Raw genomic sequence first — 14,239 nt, 5'->3', positions numbered from 1 at the left:
AGCGGAGGATGGGGTTCAGTAGTGAGCAGAGTGTGGGTTTCAGCCATGAGTGGAGGGTGGGATCCAGTAGTGAGCAGAGAGAGGGGTTCAGTAGTGAGCGGAGTGTGAGGTTCAGTAGTGAGCGGAGGATGGGGTTCAGTTGTGAGCGGAGGATGGGGTTCAGTAATGAGCAGAGGGAGGGGTGTAGTAGTGAGTGGAGGGTGGGGTTCAGTAGTGAGCGGAGGGTGGGGTTCAATAGTGAGCAGAGGGTGGGGTTCAGTAGTGAGCAGAGGGAGAGATGTAGTAGTGAGTGGAGGGTGGGGTTCAGTAGTGAGCGGAGGGAGGGGTTCAGTTGTGAGCGGAGGGTGGGTTTCAGTCGTGAGCGGAGGGTGGGGTTCAGTAGTGAGCAGAGGGTGGGGTTCAGTAGTGAGTGGAGGGTGGGTTTCAGTAGTGGGCAGAGGGTGGGGTTGAGTCGTGAGTGGAGGGTGGGTTTCAGTAGTGAGCGGAGGATGGTGTCAGTAGTGAGCGGAGGACTGGGTCCAGTTGTGAGCAGAGGGTGGGGTTCAGTCCTGAGTGGAGGGAGGGGTTCAGTAGTGAGCAGAGGGTGGGGTTCAGTAGTGAGCGGAGGATGGGGTTCAGTAGTGAGCGGAGGGTGGGGTTCAGTTGTGAGCGGAGGATGGGGTTCAGTAGTGAGCAGAGGGTGGGGTTGAGTCCTGAGCAGAGGATGGGGTTCAGTAGTGAGCAGAGGGAGCGTTTCAGTAGTGAGCAGAGGATGGGGTGCAGTATTGAGCAGAGGGTGGGGTTCAGTAGTGAGCAGAGGTTGGGGATCAGTAGTGAGTGGAGGGTGGTCTTCAGTAGTGAGCGGAGGTTGGGATTCAGTAGTGAGCGGAGGGTGGGGTTTAGTAGTGGACAGAGGATGGGGTTCAGTTGTGAGTGGAGGGTGGGATTCAGTAGTGAGTGGAGGGTGGGGAGGGTGGGGTTCAGTAGTGTGCGGAGGGTGGGGTTCAGTAGTGAGCGGAGGGTGGGGTTCAGTAGTGAGCGGAGGGTGGGGTTCAGTAGTGAGTGGTGCGTGGGGTTGAGTAGTGAGCGGAGGGAGGTGTTCAGTAGTGAGCGGAGAGTGGGGTTCAGTAGTGAGCGGAGCATGGGGTTCAGTAGTGAGCAGAGGGAGGGGTTCAGTAGTGAGCAGAGGGTGGAATTCAGTAGTGAGCGGAGGGTGGGGTTCAGTTGTGAGCGGAGGGTGGGGTTCAGTCGTTAGCAGAGGGTGGGGTTCAGTCGTGAGCAGAGGGAGGGGTTCAGTAGTGAGCAGAGGGAGGGGTGTAGTAGTGAGCAGAGGGAGGGGTGTAGTAGTGAGCAGAGGGAGGGGTGTAGTAGTGAGCGGAGGGTGGGGTTCCGTAGTAAGTGGAGGGAGGGCTTCAGTAGTGAACGGAGTGTGGTGTTCAGTCCTGAGCGGAGTGTGGGGTGTAGTAGTGAGCAGAGGGTGGGGTTCAGTCATGAGCGGAGGGTGGGGTTCATTAGCGGGCGGAGGGTGGGGTTCAGTCCTGAGCGGAAGGTGGGGTTCAGTAGTGAGCGGAGGATGGGGTTCAGTTGTGAGCGGAGGACGGGGTCCAGTTGTGAGCAGAGGATGGGGTTCAGTATTGAGCGGAGGGTGGGGTTCAGTCCTGAGCGGAAGATGGGGTTCAGTAGTGAGCGGAGGGAGGGGTTCAGTAGTGAGCGGAGGTTGTGGTTCAGTAGTGAGCAGAGGTTGGGTTGGGGTTCAGTAGTGAGCGGAGGGAGCGGTTCAGTAGTGAGTGGAGGGTGGGGTTCAGTAGTGAGCGGAGGGTGGGGTTCAGTAGTGAGCGGGGGTGGGGTTCAGTAGTGAGCGGAGGGAGGGGTTCAGTAGTGAGCGGAGGGTGGGGTGTAGTAGTGAGCGGAGGGTGGGGTTCAGTAGTGAGCAGAGGGTGAGGTTTAGTAGTGAGCGGAGGGTGGGGTTCAGTAGTGAGCGGAGGGTGGGGTTCAGTTGTGAGCGGAGGGTGGGGTGTAGTAGTGAGTGGAGGGTGGGGTTCAGTAGTGAGCTGAGGGCGAGGTTCAGTAGTGAGCAGAGAGTGGGGTTCAGTAGTGAGCGGAGGGTGGGATTCAGTCCTGAGCGGAAGATGGGGTTCAGTAGTGAGCGGAGGGTAGGGTTCAGTTGTGAGCGGAGGATGGGGTTCAGTAGTGAGCGGAGGGTGGGGTTCAGTAGTGAGCGGAGGGCGGGGTTCAGTAGTGAGCGGAGGGTGGGGTTCAGTAGTGAGTGGAGGGTGGGGTTCAGTAGGGAGCGGTGGGTGGGGTTGAGTAGTGAGCGGAGGGAGGTGTTCAGTAGTGAGCAGAGAGTGGGGTTCAGTAGTGAGCGGAGGATTGGGTTCAGTAGTGAGCGGAGCGAGGGGTTCCGTAGTGAGCGGAGGGTGGGGTGTAGTAGTGAGCGGAGGGTGGGTTCAGTAGTGAGCAGAGGGTGAGTTTCAGTGGTGAGCGGAGGATGGGGTTCAGTCCTGAACGGAGTGTGGGGTGTAGTAGTGAGCAGAGTGTGGGGTTCAGTCATGAGCGGAGGGTGGGGCTCAGTAGTGATGGAGGATGGGGTTCAGTTGTCAGCGGAGGGAGTGGTTCAGTAGTGAGCGGAGGATGGGTTTCAGTAGGGAGCAGAGGATGGGGTTCAGTAGTGAGCAGAGGGAGGGGTTCAGTAGTGAGCAGAGGGAGTGGTTCAGTGGTGAGCGGAGGATGGGTTTCAGTAGTGAGCAGAGGATGGGTTCAGTAGTGAGCAGAGGGAATGGTTCAGTAGTGAGCAGAGGGTGGGGTTCAGTAGTGAGTGGAGGGTGGGGTTCAGTAGTGAGCAGAGGAAGGGATTCAGTAGTGAGTGGAGGGAGTGGTTCAGTAGTGAGCGGAGGGAGGGGTTCAGTCCTGAGCGGAGGATGGGTTTCAGTAGTGAGCGGAGGATGGGGTTCAGTAGTGAGCGGAGGGTGGGGTTCAGTAGTGAGCAGAGGGTGGGGTTCAGTAGTGAGCGGAGGGTGGGGTTCAGTAGTGAGCGGAGGGTGGGGTGTAGTCCTGAGCGGAGGGTGGGGTTCAGTAGTGAGTGGAGGGTGGGGTTCAGTAGTGAGCGGAGGGTGGGGTGTAGACCTGAGCGGAGGGTGGGGTTCAATAGTGAGCGGAGGGTGGGGTTCAGTAGTGAGCAGAGGGTGGGGTGTAGTCCTGAGCGAAGGGTGGGGTTCAGTAGTGAGCGGAATGTGGGGTTCAGTGGTGAGCGGAGGGTGGGGTTCAGTAGTGAGCGGAGGGTGGGTTTCAGTAGTGAGCGGAGGGAGGGGTTCAGTAGTGAGCGGAGGGTTTGGTTCAGTAGTGAGCGGAGGGTGGGGTGTAGTCCTGAGCGGAGGGTGGGGTTCAGTAGTGAGCGGAGGGAGGGGTTCAGTCCTGAGCGGAGGGTGGGGTTCAGTAGTGAGCAGAGGGTGGGGTGTAGTCCTGAGTGGAGGGTGGGGTTCAGTCGTGAGCAGAGGGAGGGGTTCAGTAGTGAGCGGAGGGTGGGGTTCAGTAGTGAGCGGAGGATGGGGTTCAGTCCTGAGCGGAGGGTGGGGTTCAGTAGTGAGCGGAGGGTGGGGTTCAGTCCTGAGCGGAGGGTGGGGTTCAGTAGTGAGCGGAGGGTGGGGTTCAGTCCTGAGCGGAGGGTGGGGTTCAGTAGTGAGCGGAGGGAGGGTTTCAGTAGTGAGTGGAGGGTGGGTTTCAGTAGTGGACGGAGGGTGGGGTTCAGTAGTGAGCGGAGGGTGGGGCTCCGTTGTGAGCTCTCCCGCTCCAGTGCAGCAATAATGTGCCGGCACTCACGGCCCTTGAACCCGCTGTGTGAAGTGAAACCACGGGATCGCGGCACAACGCGCGCTTGTGCGATCAGCGCCTGTGGAATCTGACCCGGGTTCAGCGCAGTCAGCGAGGGAAAACTCAAGATAAACAAAACACGGATCAGAAGGGAGTAAGTCCCCGAGTTGGGTTTGGGTTGCTCGACCTCGCGCGGAATGCCCAAAGCCGCCGATTGTCCTGTCGTTTCTCGAACGTGCCTCTCTTGTTTTTGCAGTGCGTCAGTACGCCGACATCTGCCTCTTCAACACAGCTCAGTACAAGTGCCCCGTCGCCACAGCAGAGGCCGAGTGAGTAAAGCCAGCGCCACATCATTTGCAATCGTAGATTCACAGAGACTGACAGCACAGGAGGAGGCCATTCGGCCCGTCGTGTCTGTGCCGGCTCTTTGAAAGAGCCATTGTGCTCAGTCCCACACCCCCCGCTTTGTGTCCGTAACCTTGTCAGTTCCTCATCCTCAAGAACCCGTCCAACTCCCTTTTAAAATTAATTAGTTTCAGGTCGAGCGTTCCCGATCCTGAAAACTCTCCGAGTGAAAACATTTCTCCTCATCGCCCCTCGAGATCTTTCGCCAATGATTTTGAATCGATGACCTCTGGTTATTGACCCACTCGCCCGAGGGAAGAGTTTTTCTCTATTTACTCTATTAAAACCTCTGGAAAACCTCTATGAGGTCACCTCTTAACCTTCGCTGTTCCAAGGAGAACAGTCCCAACTCTTCCAACCGTTCGGCCCCTCGAGCCTGCTCCGCCATCCAATAAGAGCATGGCTGATCTTCGACCTCGACTCCACCTTCCTGCCCCGGAAAGAAAGGCGGCAGCCGATTTGCGCACAGCAAGCTCCCACAAACAGCAATGTGATAATGACCAGATCATCCGCTTTTTTTTAGTGACCTTCGTGGGGCAAGGTTGTGAAAGGCGCTAAGGAAATGCAAGTTCTTTCTGTCTGTGGGTGTTGGAGCCGCCGTTATTGACCCATCAGATGACCAAGGAGGGGAGCGGGGTGGTCAGAGGCGGAAGGTCACGTGATGAAATTTCCCCCAGAATAAAGTCTAGCCAGAGCTGGCAACCTGGGTCCCGGTGTAACAATGTGGTGATCAATGGACTCACCTGGACTAAACCAAACCAACATTGGGTGATGCCAATGTCCACAGCCATGACCTTTCATCCCAATCCCTTGTTATCCTCTTTTGTTGATTCATTCACGGGATGTGGGCGTCGCTGGCAGGGCCATAATTTATTGACCATCCCTAATTGCCCTCGAGAAAGTGGTGATGAGCCACCTTCTTGACAACTGAGTGTCTCGCTGGGCCATTTCAGTGGGGCAGTTAAGAGTCAACCACATTACTGTGGGTCTGGAGTCACATATCGGCCAGACCGGGTAAGGGCAGCAGATTTCCTTCCTGAAAGGACATCAGTGAACCAAATGGGTTTTTATAACAATCCATCAGTTTCATGGTCGCCTGATACTAAGTTTTTATTCCAGATTTATTTAATTGAATTTAAATTCCACAGCTGCTGTGGTGGGATTTGAACGCATGTTTTTTTGGATGATTAGGCCTCTGGATTACTAGTCCAGTAACATAACCACTGTGCTGCCGTTCCCATAAATCCTGGTAGAACTAGTGTTGGCTTTCTCCCAGTTTAGCCTTCCTTGACTTGCCCTCCTCTCTGTCTCCCCGTCTCCAGCGATATTGTGGCTCCGAGCTCTACGTTTTGCAAGGTTTACACTCTGACGCCTTACCTGGCTAATAACCGGGAGAAGCGGGGCCTGGCTCTGGACGGGAAACTCAAGCACGAGGACACCAACCTGGCCTCCAGCACCCTGTAAGCATGTTGAATATTTATTATCACCCAGTAGGATGTATATAAGCAGGTATTTCCACATCAATATTTGGGGGGGAAAAAAATTCACAACGGCTTTCATTGGTTTTGACAAGTCTTGAGAATTCTACAATCAGAGAATTGTACAGCACAGAAGGAGGTCATTCGGCCCATCGTGCCTCTGCAGGTTGTAGCCTAGGATAACTGGATGGTGCACAGTCAATTAACATAGAAACATAGAAAATAGGAGCAGGAGTAGGCCATTCGGCCCCTCGAGCCTGCTCCGCCATTCAATGCGATCATGGCTGATCATCCAAATTCAGTACCCTGTCCCTGCTTTCTCCCCATATCCCTTGATCCCTTTAGCATTAAGAAATATATCCAACTCCTTCTTGAATATATTTAATGAATTGGCCTCTACTGCCTTCTGTTGTAGAGAATTCCACAGGTTCACCGCTCTCTGGGTGAAGAAACTCCTCCTCATCTCAGTCCTAAATGGCTTACCCCTTATCCTTAGACTGTGACCCCTGGTTCTGGACTCCCCGGCCATCGGGAACATCCTTCCTGCATCTAGTCTGTCTAGTCCTGTTAGAATTTTATAAGTTTTAATGAGATCCCCTCTCATTCTTCTAAACTCCAGCGAGTATAAGCCCAATCGACCCAATCTCTCCTCATACGTCATTCCTGCCATCCCAGGTATACCGTAGGCTGGATTCTCCTCCAATATTCTGCCCAAAATCGGGCAGGGTATGTCGGAAAATCAGGCAGGAAGGCCTACTAGCTCAGAGTTGTCAATATGTTGACCACTTGCCACATGTGGCTTATTGGGAATTCCAGATGTGGGGAATTGCATTTCTGATTAGTAAATAAGAAATGAGTAAGAGATCCCGTTGTTGGGAGTATGATGGAATACTTTCCACTTGCCTGGATGAGTGCAGCCCCAACAACACTCAAGATGCTCGACACCATCCAGGACAAAGCAGCCCACTTGATTGGCACCCCATCCACCACCTTAAACGTACACCCCCTCCACCACCGGCATACCGCGGCTGCAGTGTGGACCATCTACAAGATGCACTGCAGCAACTCGCCAAGGCTTCTTCGGCAGCACCTCCCAAACCCACGATTTCTACCATCTAGAAGGACGAGGGCAGCAGGCGCGTGGGAAACACCACCGCCTCCAAGTTCCCCTCCAAGTCACACACCATCCTGACTCGAAGATATATCGGCCGATCCTTCATCGTCGCTGGGTCAAAATCCTGGAACTCCCTCCCTAACAGCACTATTGGGAGTACCTTCACCACACGGACTGCAGCGGTTCAAGAAGGCGTTCACCACCACCTTCGAGGGCAACTAGGGATGGGCAATAAATGCTGGCCTATCTATCGATCTCATTCTTGAAAATTTCAATTGACCCCCCTCATCCCCAGCCTTTTCAGGGAGAGAGTTCCAGATTTCCACTACCCTTTGTGTGAAAAAGTATTTCCTGAATTCAATCCTGAACGGCCTGGTTCTAATTTTAAGATTGTGCCCCATCCCTATGTAGGATTCCTCCACTCCCACCAGCTCGATGACTTGAAGAAGTTGCGCTTCGTGCGGGAAACGTAGATGCAGATCTCCACCTTTTAGCGTTCCCGTGTGAAATCACGAGCACTCGGAAGATTCCAGCAGATCGTGAGCCTCGTTGGTGAACCGCCGGGGTTGTCAATCCCGCAGATTCCGTGCGGAGAGAGAGGGAGGGAGGGCTAAGGAGACCGCGTTCAATCCCTGCTCCTCGGCCAAATGTTATTGGAATGAGTCTAGCCGGTGCCTTGCCCCATTAACTTGCCGTCTCATTCTTTCTCTGCAGATTAAGAGATGGAGCAAATAAGGAGATTCTGGGCATCATCGTGTCTTACAAAGTCAAAGTAAAGCTGGTGGTTTCCCGAGGAGGGTAAGTACGGAGATTTCAAGACACGGTGAAAGCTATTTTAAGGAGGTGTATCATTTGTAGGTATTGCAGTGGGATTAAGAACATAAGATAAGAATGTAAGAACATTAGAATTAGGAGCAAGAGTCGGCCATTCGGCCTCTCGAGCCTGCTCCACCATTCAATAAGATCATGGCTGATCATCGACCTCAAATCCGCTTTCCCGCCCGGTCCCCATATCCCTTGATTCCCCTAGAATCCAAAAACCTATCGATCTCAGCCTTGAATATACTCAACAATTCAGCATTCACGGACCTCTGGGGCCGAGAATTCTAAAGATTCACAACCCTCCGAGTGAAGACATTTCTTCTCATCTCAGTCTTAAATGGCCGACCCCTTATCCTGAGACTGCGACCCCTGGTTCTAGACTCTCCAGCCAGGGGAAACATCCACTGTCCAATCACTGACCACAGAGTTCCCCGTCCCATCATTGACCACAGGGTTCCTCCTGTCCCATCACTGACCACAGGGTTCCCCCTGTCCCATCACTGACCACAGGGTTCCTCCTGTCCATTCACTGACCACAGGGTTCCTCCTGTCCCATCACTGACCACAGGGTTCCCCCTGTCCCATCACTGACCACAGGGTTCCTCCTGTCCCATCACTGACCACAGAGTTCCTCCTGTCCCATCACTGACCACAGGGTTCCCCCTGTCCCATCACTGACCACAGGGTTCCCCCTGTCCCATCACTGACCACAGAGTTCCCCCTGTCACATCACTGACCACAGGGTTCCCCCTGTCCCATCACTGACCACAGGGTTCCCCCTGTCCCATCACTGACCACAGGGTTCCTCCTGTCCCATCACTGACCACAGGGTTCCCCCTGTCCCATCACTGACCACAGGGTTCCCCCTGTCCCATCACTGACCACAGGGTTCCCCCTGTCCAATCACTGACCACAGGGTTCCTCCTGTCCAATCACTGACCACAGAGTTCCTCCTGTCCCATCACTGACCACAGGGTTCCCCCTGTCCCATCACTGACCACAGGGTTCCTCCTGTCCCATCACTGACCACAGGGTTCCTCCTGTCCCATCACTGACCATAGGGTTCCCCCTGTCCCATCAGTGACCACAGGGTTCCCCCTGTCCCATTACTGACCACAGGGTTCCCCCTGTCCCATCACTGACCATAGGGTATCTCGTGTCCCATCACTAATGGTTTCTAACCCAGAGAGTTCGGGATAAATATTGGCCCAGGACACAGGGGAGAACTCGCCTGGTGGCTGTGGGATGTTTTATTTCCACCTGCGAGGGCAGACGGGGGCCTTGGTTTAAGATCTCATCCGAAAGACGGCACCTTCAACAGTGCGGCGCTCCCTGAGTACTGCCCCTCCGACAGTGCGGCACTCCCTGAGTACTGCCCCTCCGACAGTGCGGCGCTCCCTCAGTACTGCCCCTCCGACAGTGCGGCGCTCCCTCAGTACTGCCCCTCCGACAGTGCGACGCTCCCTCAGTACTGCCCCTTCAACAGTGCAGCACTCCCTCACTACTGCCCCTCTGACAGTGCAGCACTCCCTCAGTACTGCCCCTCCAACAGTGCGGCGCTCCCTCAGTACTGCCTCTCCGACAGTGCAGCACTCCCTCAGTACTGCCCCTCCGACAGAGCAGCGCTCCCTCAGTACTGCCCCTCCGACAGTGCGGCGCTCCCTCAGTACGGCCCCTCCGACAGTGCGGCACTCCCTCAGTACTGCCCCTCCGATAGTGCGGCGCTCCTTCAGTACTGCCCCTCCGACAGCGCGGCGCTCCCTCAGTACTGCCCCTCCGACAGCGCGGCGCTCCCTCAGTACTGCCCCTCCGACAGCGCGGCGCTCCCTCAGTACTGCTCCTCCGACAGTGCGGCACTCCCTCAGTACTGCCCCTCCGACAGTGCGGCGCTCCCTCAGTACTGCCCCTCCCACAGTGCGACGCTCCCTCAGTACTGCCCCTCCAACAGTGCAGCACTCCCTCAGTACTGCCCCTTCAACAGTGCAGCGCTGCCTCACTACTGCCCCTCCGACAGCGCGGCGCTCCCTCAGTACTGCCCCTCCGACAGCGCGGCGCTCCCTCAGTACTGCTCCTCCGACAGTGCGGCACTCCCTCAGTACTGCCCCTCCGACAGTGCGGCGCTCCCTCAGTACTGCCCCTCCCACAGTGCGACGCTCCCTCAGTACTGCCCCTCCAACAGTGCAGCACTCCCTCAGTACTGCCCCTTCAACAGTGCAGCGCTGCCTCACTACTGCCCCTCTGACAGTGCAGCACTCCCTCAGTACTGCCTCTGCGACAGTGCAGCACTCCCTCAGTACTGCCCCCCCGACAGAGCAGCGCTCCCTCAGTACTGCCCCTCCAACAGTGCGGCGCTCCCTCAGTACTGCCCCTCCGACAGTGCGGCGCTCCCTCAGTACGGCCCCTCCGACAGTGCGGCGCTCCCTCGGTACTGCCCCTCCGACAGTGCGGCACTCCCTCAGTACTGCCCCTCCGACAGTGCGGCACTCCCTCAGTACTGCCCCTCCCACAGTGCGACGCTCCCTCAGTACTGCCCCTCCAACAGTGCAGCACTCCCTCAGTACTGCCCCTTCAACAGTGCAGCGCTGCCTCACTACTGCCCCTCTGACAGTGCAGCACTCCCTCAGTACTGCCCCTCCAACAGTGCGGCGCTCCCTCAGTACTGCCTCTCCGACAGTGCAGGACTCCCTCAGTACTGCCCCTCCAACAGAGCAGCACTCCCTCAGTACTGCCCCTCCAACAGTGCGGCGCTCCCTCAGTACTGCCCCTCCGACAGTGCGGCGCTCCCTCGGTACTGCCCCTCCGATAGTGCGGCGCTCCCTCAGTACTGCCCCTCCGACAGTGCGGCACTCCCTCAGTACTGCCCCTCCAATAGTTCGGCGCTCCCTCAGTACTGCCCCTCCGACAATGCTGCTCTCGCTCAGTACTGCCCCTCCGACAGTGCGGCACTCCCTCAATACTACCCCTCCCACAGTGCGGTGCTCCCTCAGTACTGCCCCTCTGACAGTGTGGCGTTTCTTCAGTACTGCCCCTCCGACAGTGCAGCACTCCCTCAGTACTGCCCCTCCGACAGTGCGGCACTCCCTCAGTACTGCCCCTCCGATAGTTCGGCGCTCCCTCAGTACTGCCCCTCCGACAATGCTGCTCTCGCTCAGTACTGCCCCTCCGACAGTGCGGCGCCCCCTCGGTACTGCCCCTCCGACAGTGCTGCTCTCGCTCAGTACTGCCCCTCCGACAGTGCGGCGCTCCCTCAGTACTGCCCCTCCGACAGTGCTGCTCTCGCTCAGTACTGCCCCTCCGACAGTGCGGCGCTCCCTCAGTACTGCCCCTCCGATAGTGCTGCTCTCGCTCAGTAGTGCCCCTCCGACAGTGCAGCGCTCCCTCAGTTCTGCCCCTCCGACAGTGCAGCGCTCCCTCAGCACTGCACTGGAGAGTCAGCCGATATTTAGGACTTGAACACACAACCTTCTAGCTCCGAGGCGCGAGTGCTCCTCACTGAGCCACATCCGACACTGTTAGCTTCAGTTAGAGGATTGACTTAATTTAATACGATGAACATTGAATGTTTTGGGATGTGTTTTCTTCACTAACCAAGCTGCCAGGTTGTTTATCCAATCTCTCTCTCTCGCCTTTTATCTTAATGCCAGCATTTTGGGAGATCTTGCCACAAGGTAAATGGTGATGCTTTTGACAATCGCAGCCTGTTGTCCAGTAGACATTTCACTTCCTCTTGCGTTGGACGTTGCTTGTTCTGGCGGTCGGCACAGCAGTGTTACACATCTCCCTCCCTGTCGATGCATGCATTGTGGTCTCCAGAAAGCAGATACAAAAGCAAAATACCGCGGACACTGGAAATCTGAAATATAAACAGAAAATGCTGGAAACACTCAGCAGGTCCGGCAGCATCTGTGGAGAGAGAAACAGAGTCAACGTTTCAGGTCGATGACCCTTCGTCAGAACTGGAAAAAGTTAGAGATGTAACAGGTTTTAAGCAAGTTTAGGGGCAGGGAAAGAGAGGAGGTCTGTGATTGGGTGGAAGGCAGGAGAGATTAAATAACAAAAGGGAGGCTGGTGCATGGCAAAAGGAGATGGTAATGGGACAAGTAAAGAAACAACAGGTGGGTCGAGAGGAGGTGTAAATGGGAATGGCGGAACCATTACCAGCACCTGCTGTCTGAAAAAAGGGGCAGAGGTTATGATCCGAAATTGTTGAACTCAAGGCTGTAAAAGTGTCTAATAGAAAGATGAGGTGCTGTTCCTCAAGTGACCATTGTTGGCTGCCACATTGGCTTAGAGGGTGAATAAGAAACTAAAAACACTAGCTGGAGTGCCCGGCGGTGCCGAGGCTTTTTCGAGGGCACGTTGTTGTTGGAAGAGAGAGAGAGAGCGACTGGGGGGAAGAGAGAGAGCGACTGGGGGGCAGGGAAGAGAGCGACTGGGGGGGGAGGAGAGGGGGGGGGAGGGGGTGGAGGGGGGAGAGGGGGAGGAGGGGGAGGGGGAGGGGGGAGGGGGAGGGAGGGAGTGAGGGGAGGGGGAGGGAGGGGAGTGAGGGAGGAGGGGGAGGGGAGGAGGGAGTGAGGGGAGGAGGAGGGGGGAGGGGGAAGGAGAGGGGGAAGGAGACAGTGAGGGAAGGAGGAAGAAACCGGGCAGCCCAGACTAAAGATGGCGCTGTTCGGGCCCACATTGAAGTTCCGCCATGATCAAAGATGGTGTCACGAGGAAATTGTCGTGCCGCCAGGATCAAATATGGCGATGTTGTTTCGCTACATTGAACTGCTGCCAGGATGAAAGATGGCCGGGCCCAGTTGCCAGGGTAACCCTCCTCCCCTCCCGATCTCCAGAGCCGGTTGCCGGGTTAACCCTTCCCCCCTTCCGAGCCCGCGCCCCCGCTCTCCCGAGAGCCCCGCCCCCCCACCCAAGCCGGCGATGGCTCCGCGGAGCTCCGTGCCGCCCCACGCACTGACATGGCCCCGCCCTCCCGAGTTGGCTTCAAGCGAGCCGGCTTGAAGTCCGCCGAGCGGGGAAGAGAGAGAGAGACGGGCGCAACCGCCCAGGAGACCCCGTGCTCCTGCCTGAGTCAGTGGACGCAGTAGCGATGAGACGGGGGGGGACCGAGGAGAGGGGGGGGGAACCGTAGGGGGGGGAGGGGGGGTGAAGGGTGGGAGGAGCTTGCCACAAAACAATTGCCTAGGGTCCAGCATGGCTGGCAACAGATGCCCAGGCTTCGAGGCCTACCTGCAAAAATGGGGAAAGGTAGGAAAATTAATGAGATTAGATGAAAGATTTAGAAAGTAATTAACTTTTTTTAAAAACAATATGGCCTAGAAATTCAGTTGGTTGTGCCAGCCGCTAGCGCCTTAGGAGGAGTAGATGTCGGGCGCTAGGCGGCTAGCGCCCGGGCGCAGCGCGATCTGCGCCTCACCCCAGCTTCACTAGAGATTTAGCGGCGGCGCAAAGTCTTTGCGCGTGCTCAGCTGCGCGCGCAGATCATGACGTCATTTCCTCGTGCAACGCCCTTTGTGCGCCCCCAACCGGAACTTCAGTCGCGCCGCCCCATTGTGCGCCTGGCGCCCCTAGCGACTGTTAGAGTGGAACGGTGCTCAGCCGATACGGGGCGCGGGGGGGCGCAAATTAAAGGGCACTCCTCCTGCAATATAAAAGGCTGCCATTTTGCAGCACTCCTTCTTGACAAACGGATCTTTGGAGAGAGACCAAGGTAGAGAGCTTTCTGCTTTGGCCCAACACTAGGACAGGTACTTCTGGCTTCAGGCCACAGCTTTCCAATTGTCTTTGCCTTCATTGACATCTCATTGTATGCCAGCATATTATGGGGGCTGCAATGGGTGTCAACGCTGCCTTTCTCAATTACATCCAAAGGGCTCACAGACGCCGTGAGAGAGTGGCAGCCCTGGCTAGACGGAGAGGGGGCAACAGGCGTAGGCAAAGGAGGCCTTACCCACCCAGGGTATACCGCCAGCAGTTCTCCTATCTCAACATGTCTGACGAGCAGTGTGTTCGGAGGCTGCGATTCAGAAGGGAGGTGGTCACAGAGATCTGCCAGCTGTTTGGCGGTGATCTGCAGCCACAGCTGAGGAGCAGGACGTCTCTGTCGGTGGCAGTGAAGGTGACGGTGGCTCTCAACTTCTATGCCACCGGCTCCTTCCAATCCGCTACTGGGGACATTGCCAACATCTCCCAGTTCGCCGTGCATTGTTGCATCCGCCAGGTGACCAATGCCCTTTTCAAAAGGAGACGTCAGTTCATCTCCTTCTCCATGGCCCTTGCCAAGCAGCAACAGCGTGCAATGGGCTTTGCAGCATTCGCGGGCTTCCCCATGGTGCAGGGCGCCATTGACTGCACGCATGTGGCTTTGCGGGCACCTCTGGAGAATGCCGAGGATTACCGCAACCAGAAGGGCTACCATTCGCTCAACGTCCAGCTGGTGTGTGACCACAGGCAGCTCATCCTAGCTGTCAATGCCCGCTTTCCAGGCAGCAGCCATGATGCCTTCATCCTGCGACAGACTTCTGTGGCAGACATGTTCCAGGCACAGCCTCACCCACGAGGATGGCTTATCGGGGACAAAGGCTATCCTTTGTGTACCTGGCTGATGACCCCGCTCCGTGCGCCCAGCACC

The 14,239-nt window shown here is 56.6% G+C and overlaps 1 protein-coding gene across 1 annotated transcript in view; it reads left to right on the top strand.

Annotated features, from left to right (window-relative positions):
* Positions 1-14,239, top strand: part of arrb1 (arrestin, beta 1) — a 211,741-nt gene that overhangs the window by 171,837 nt on the left and 25,665 nt on the right. The window contains exons 10-12 of the mRNA XM_085999750.1: positions 4,043-4,115; positions 5,514-5,651; positions 7,498-7,581. Of these exons, the coding sequence (XP_085855876.1) occupies positions 4,043-4,115; positions 5,514-5,651; positions 7,498-7,581 (295 nt within the window). The remainder of the gene's footprint in view (positions 1-4,042; positions 4,116-5,513; positions 5,652-7,497; positions 7,582-14,239) is intronic.

The sequence above is a fragment of the Somniosus microcephalus genome, chromosome 10 (genome assembly GCF_052327205.1).
Source record: "Somniosus microcephalus isolate GS21.2 chromosome 10, FLI_Smic_1.0, whole genome shotgun sequence".
In the NCBI taxonomy this organism is placed as follows: Eukaryota; Metazoa; Chordata; class Chondrichthyes; order Squaliformes; family Somniosidae; genus Somniosus; species Somniosus microcephalus.
Note: the sequence above shows the minus strand (reverse complement) of the source record. Positions and strands in the feature narration are given on the sequence as shown.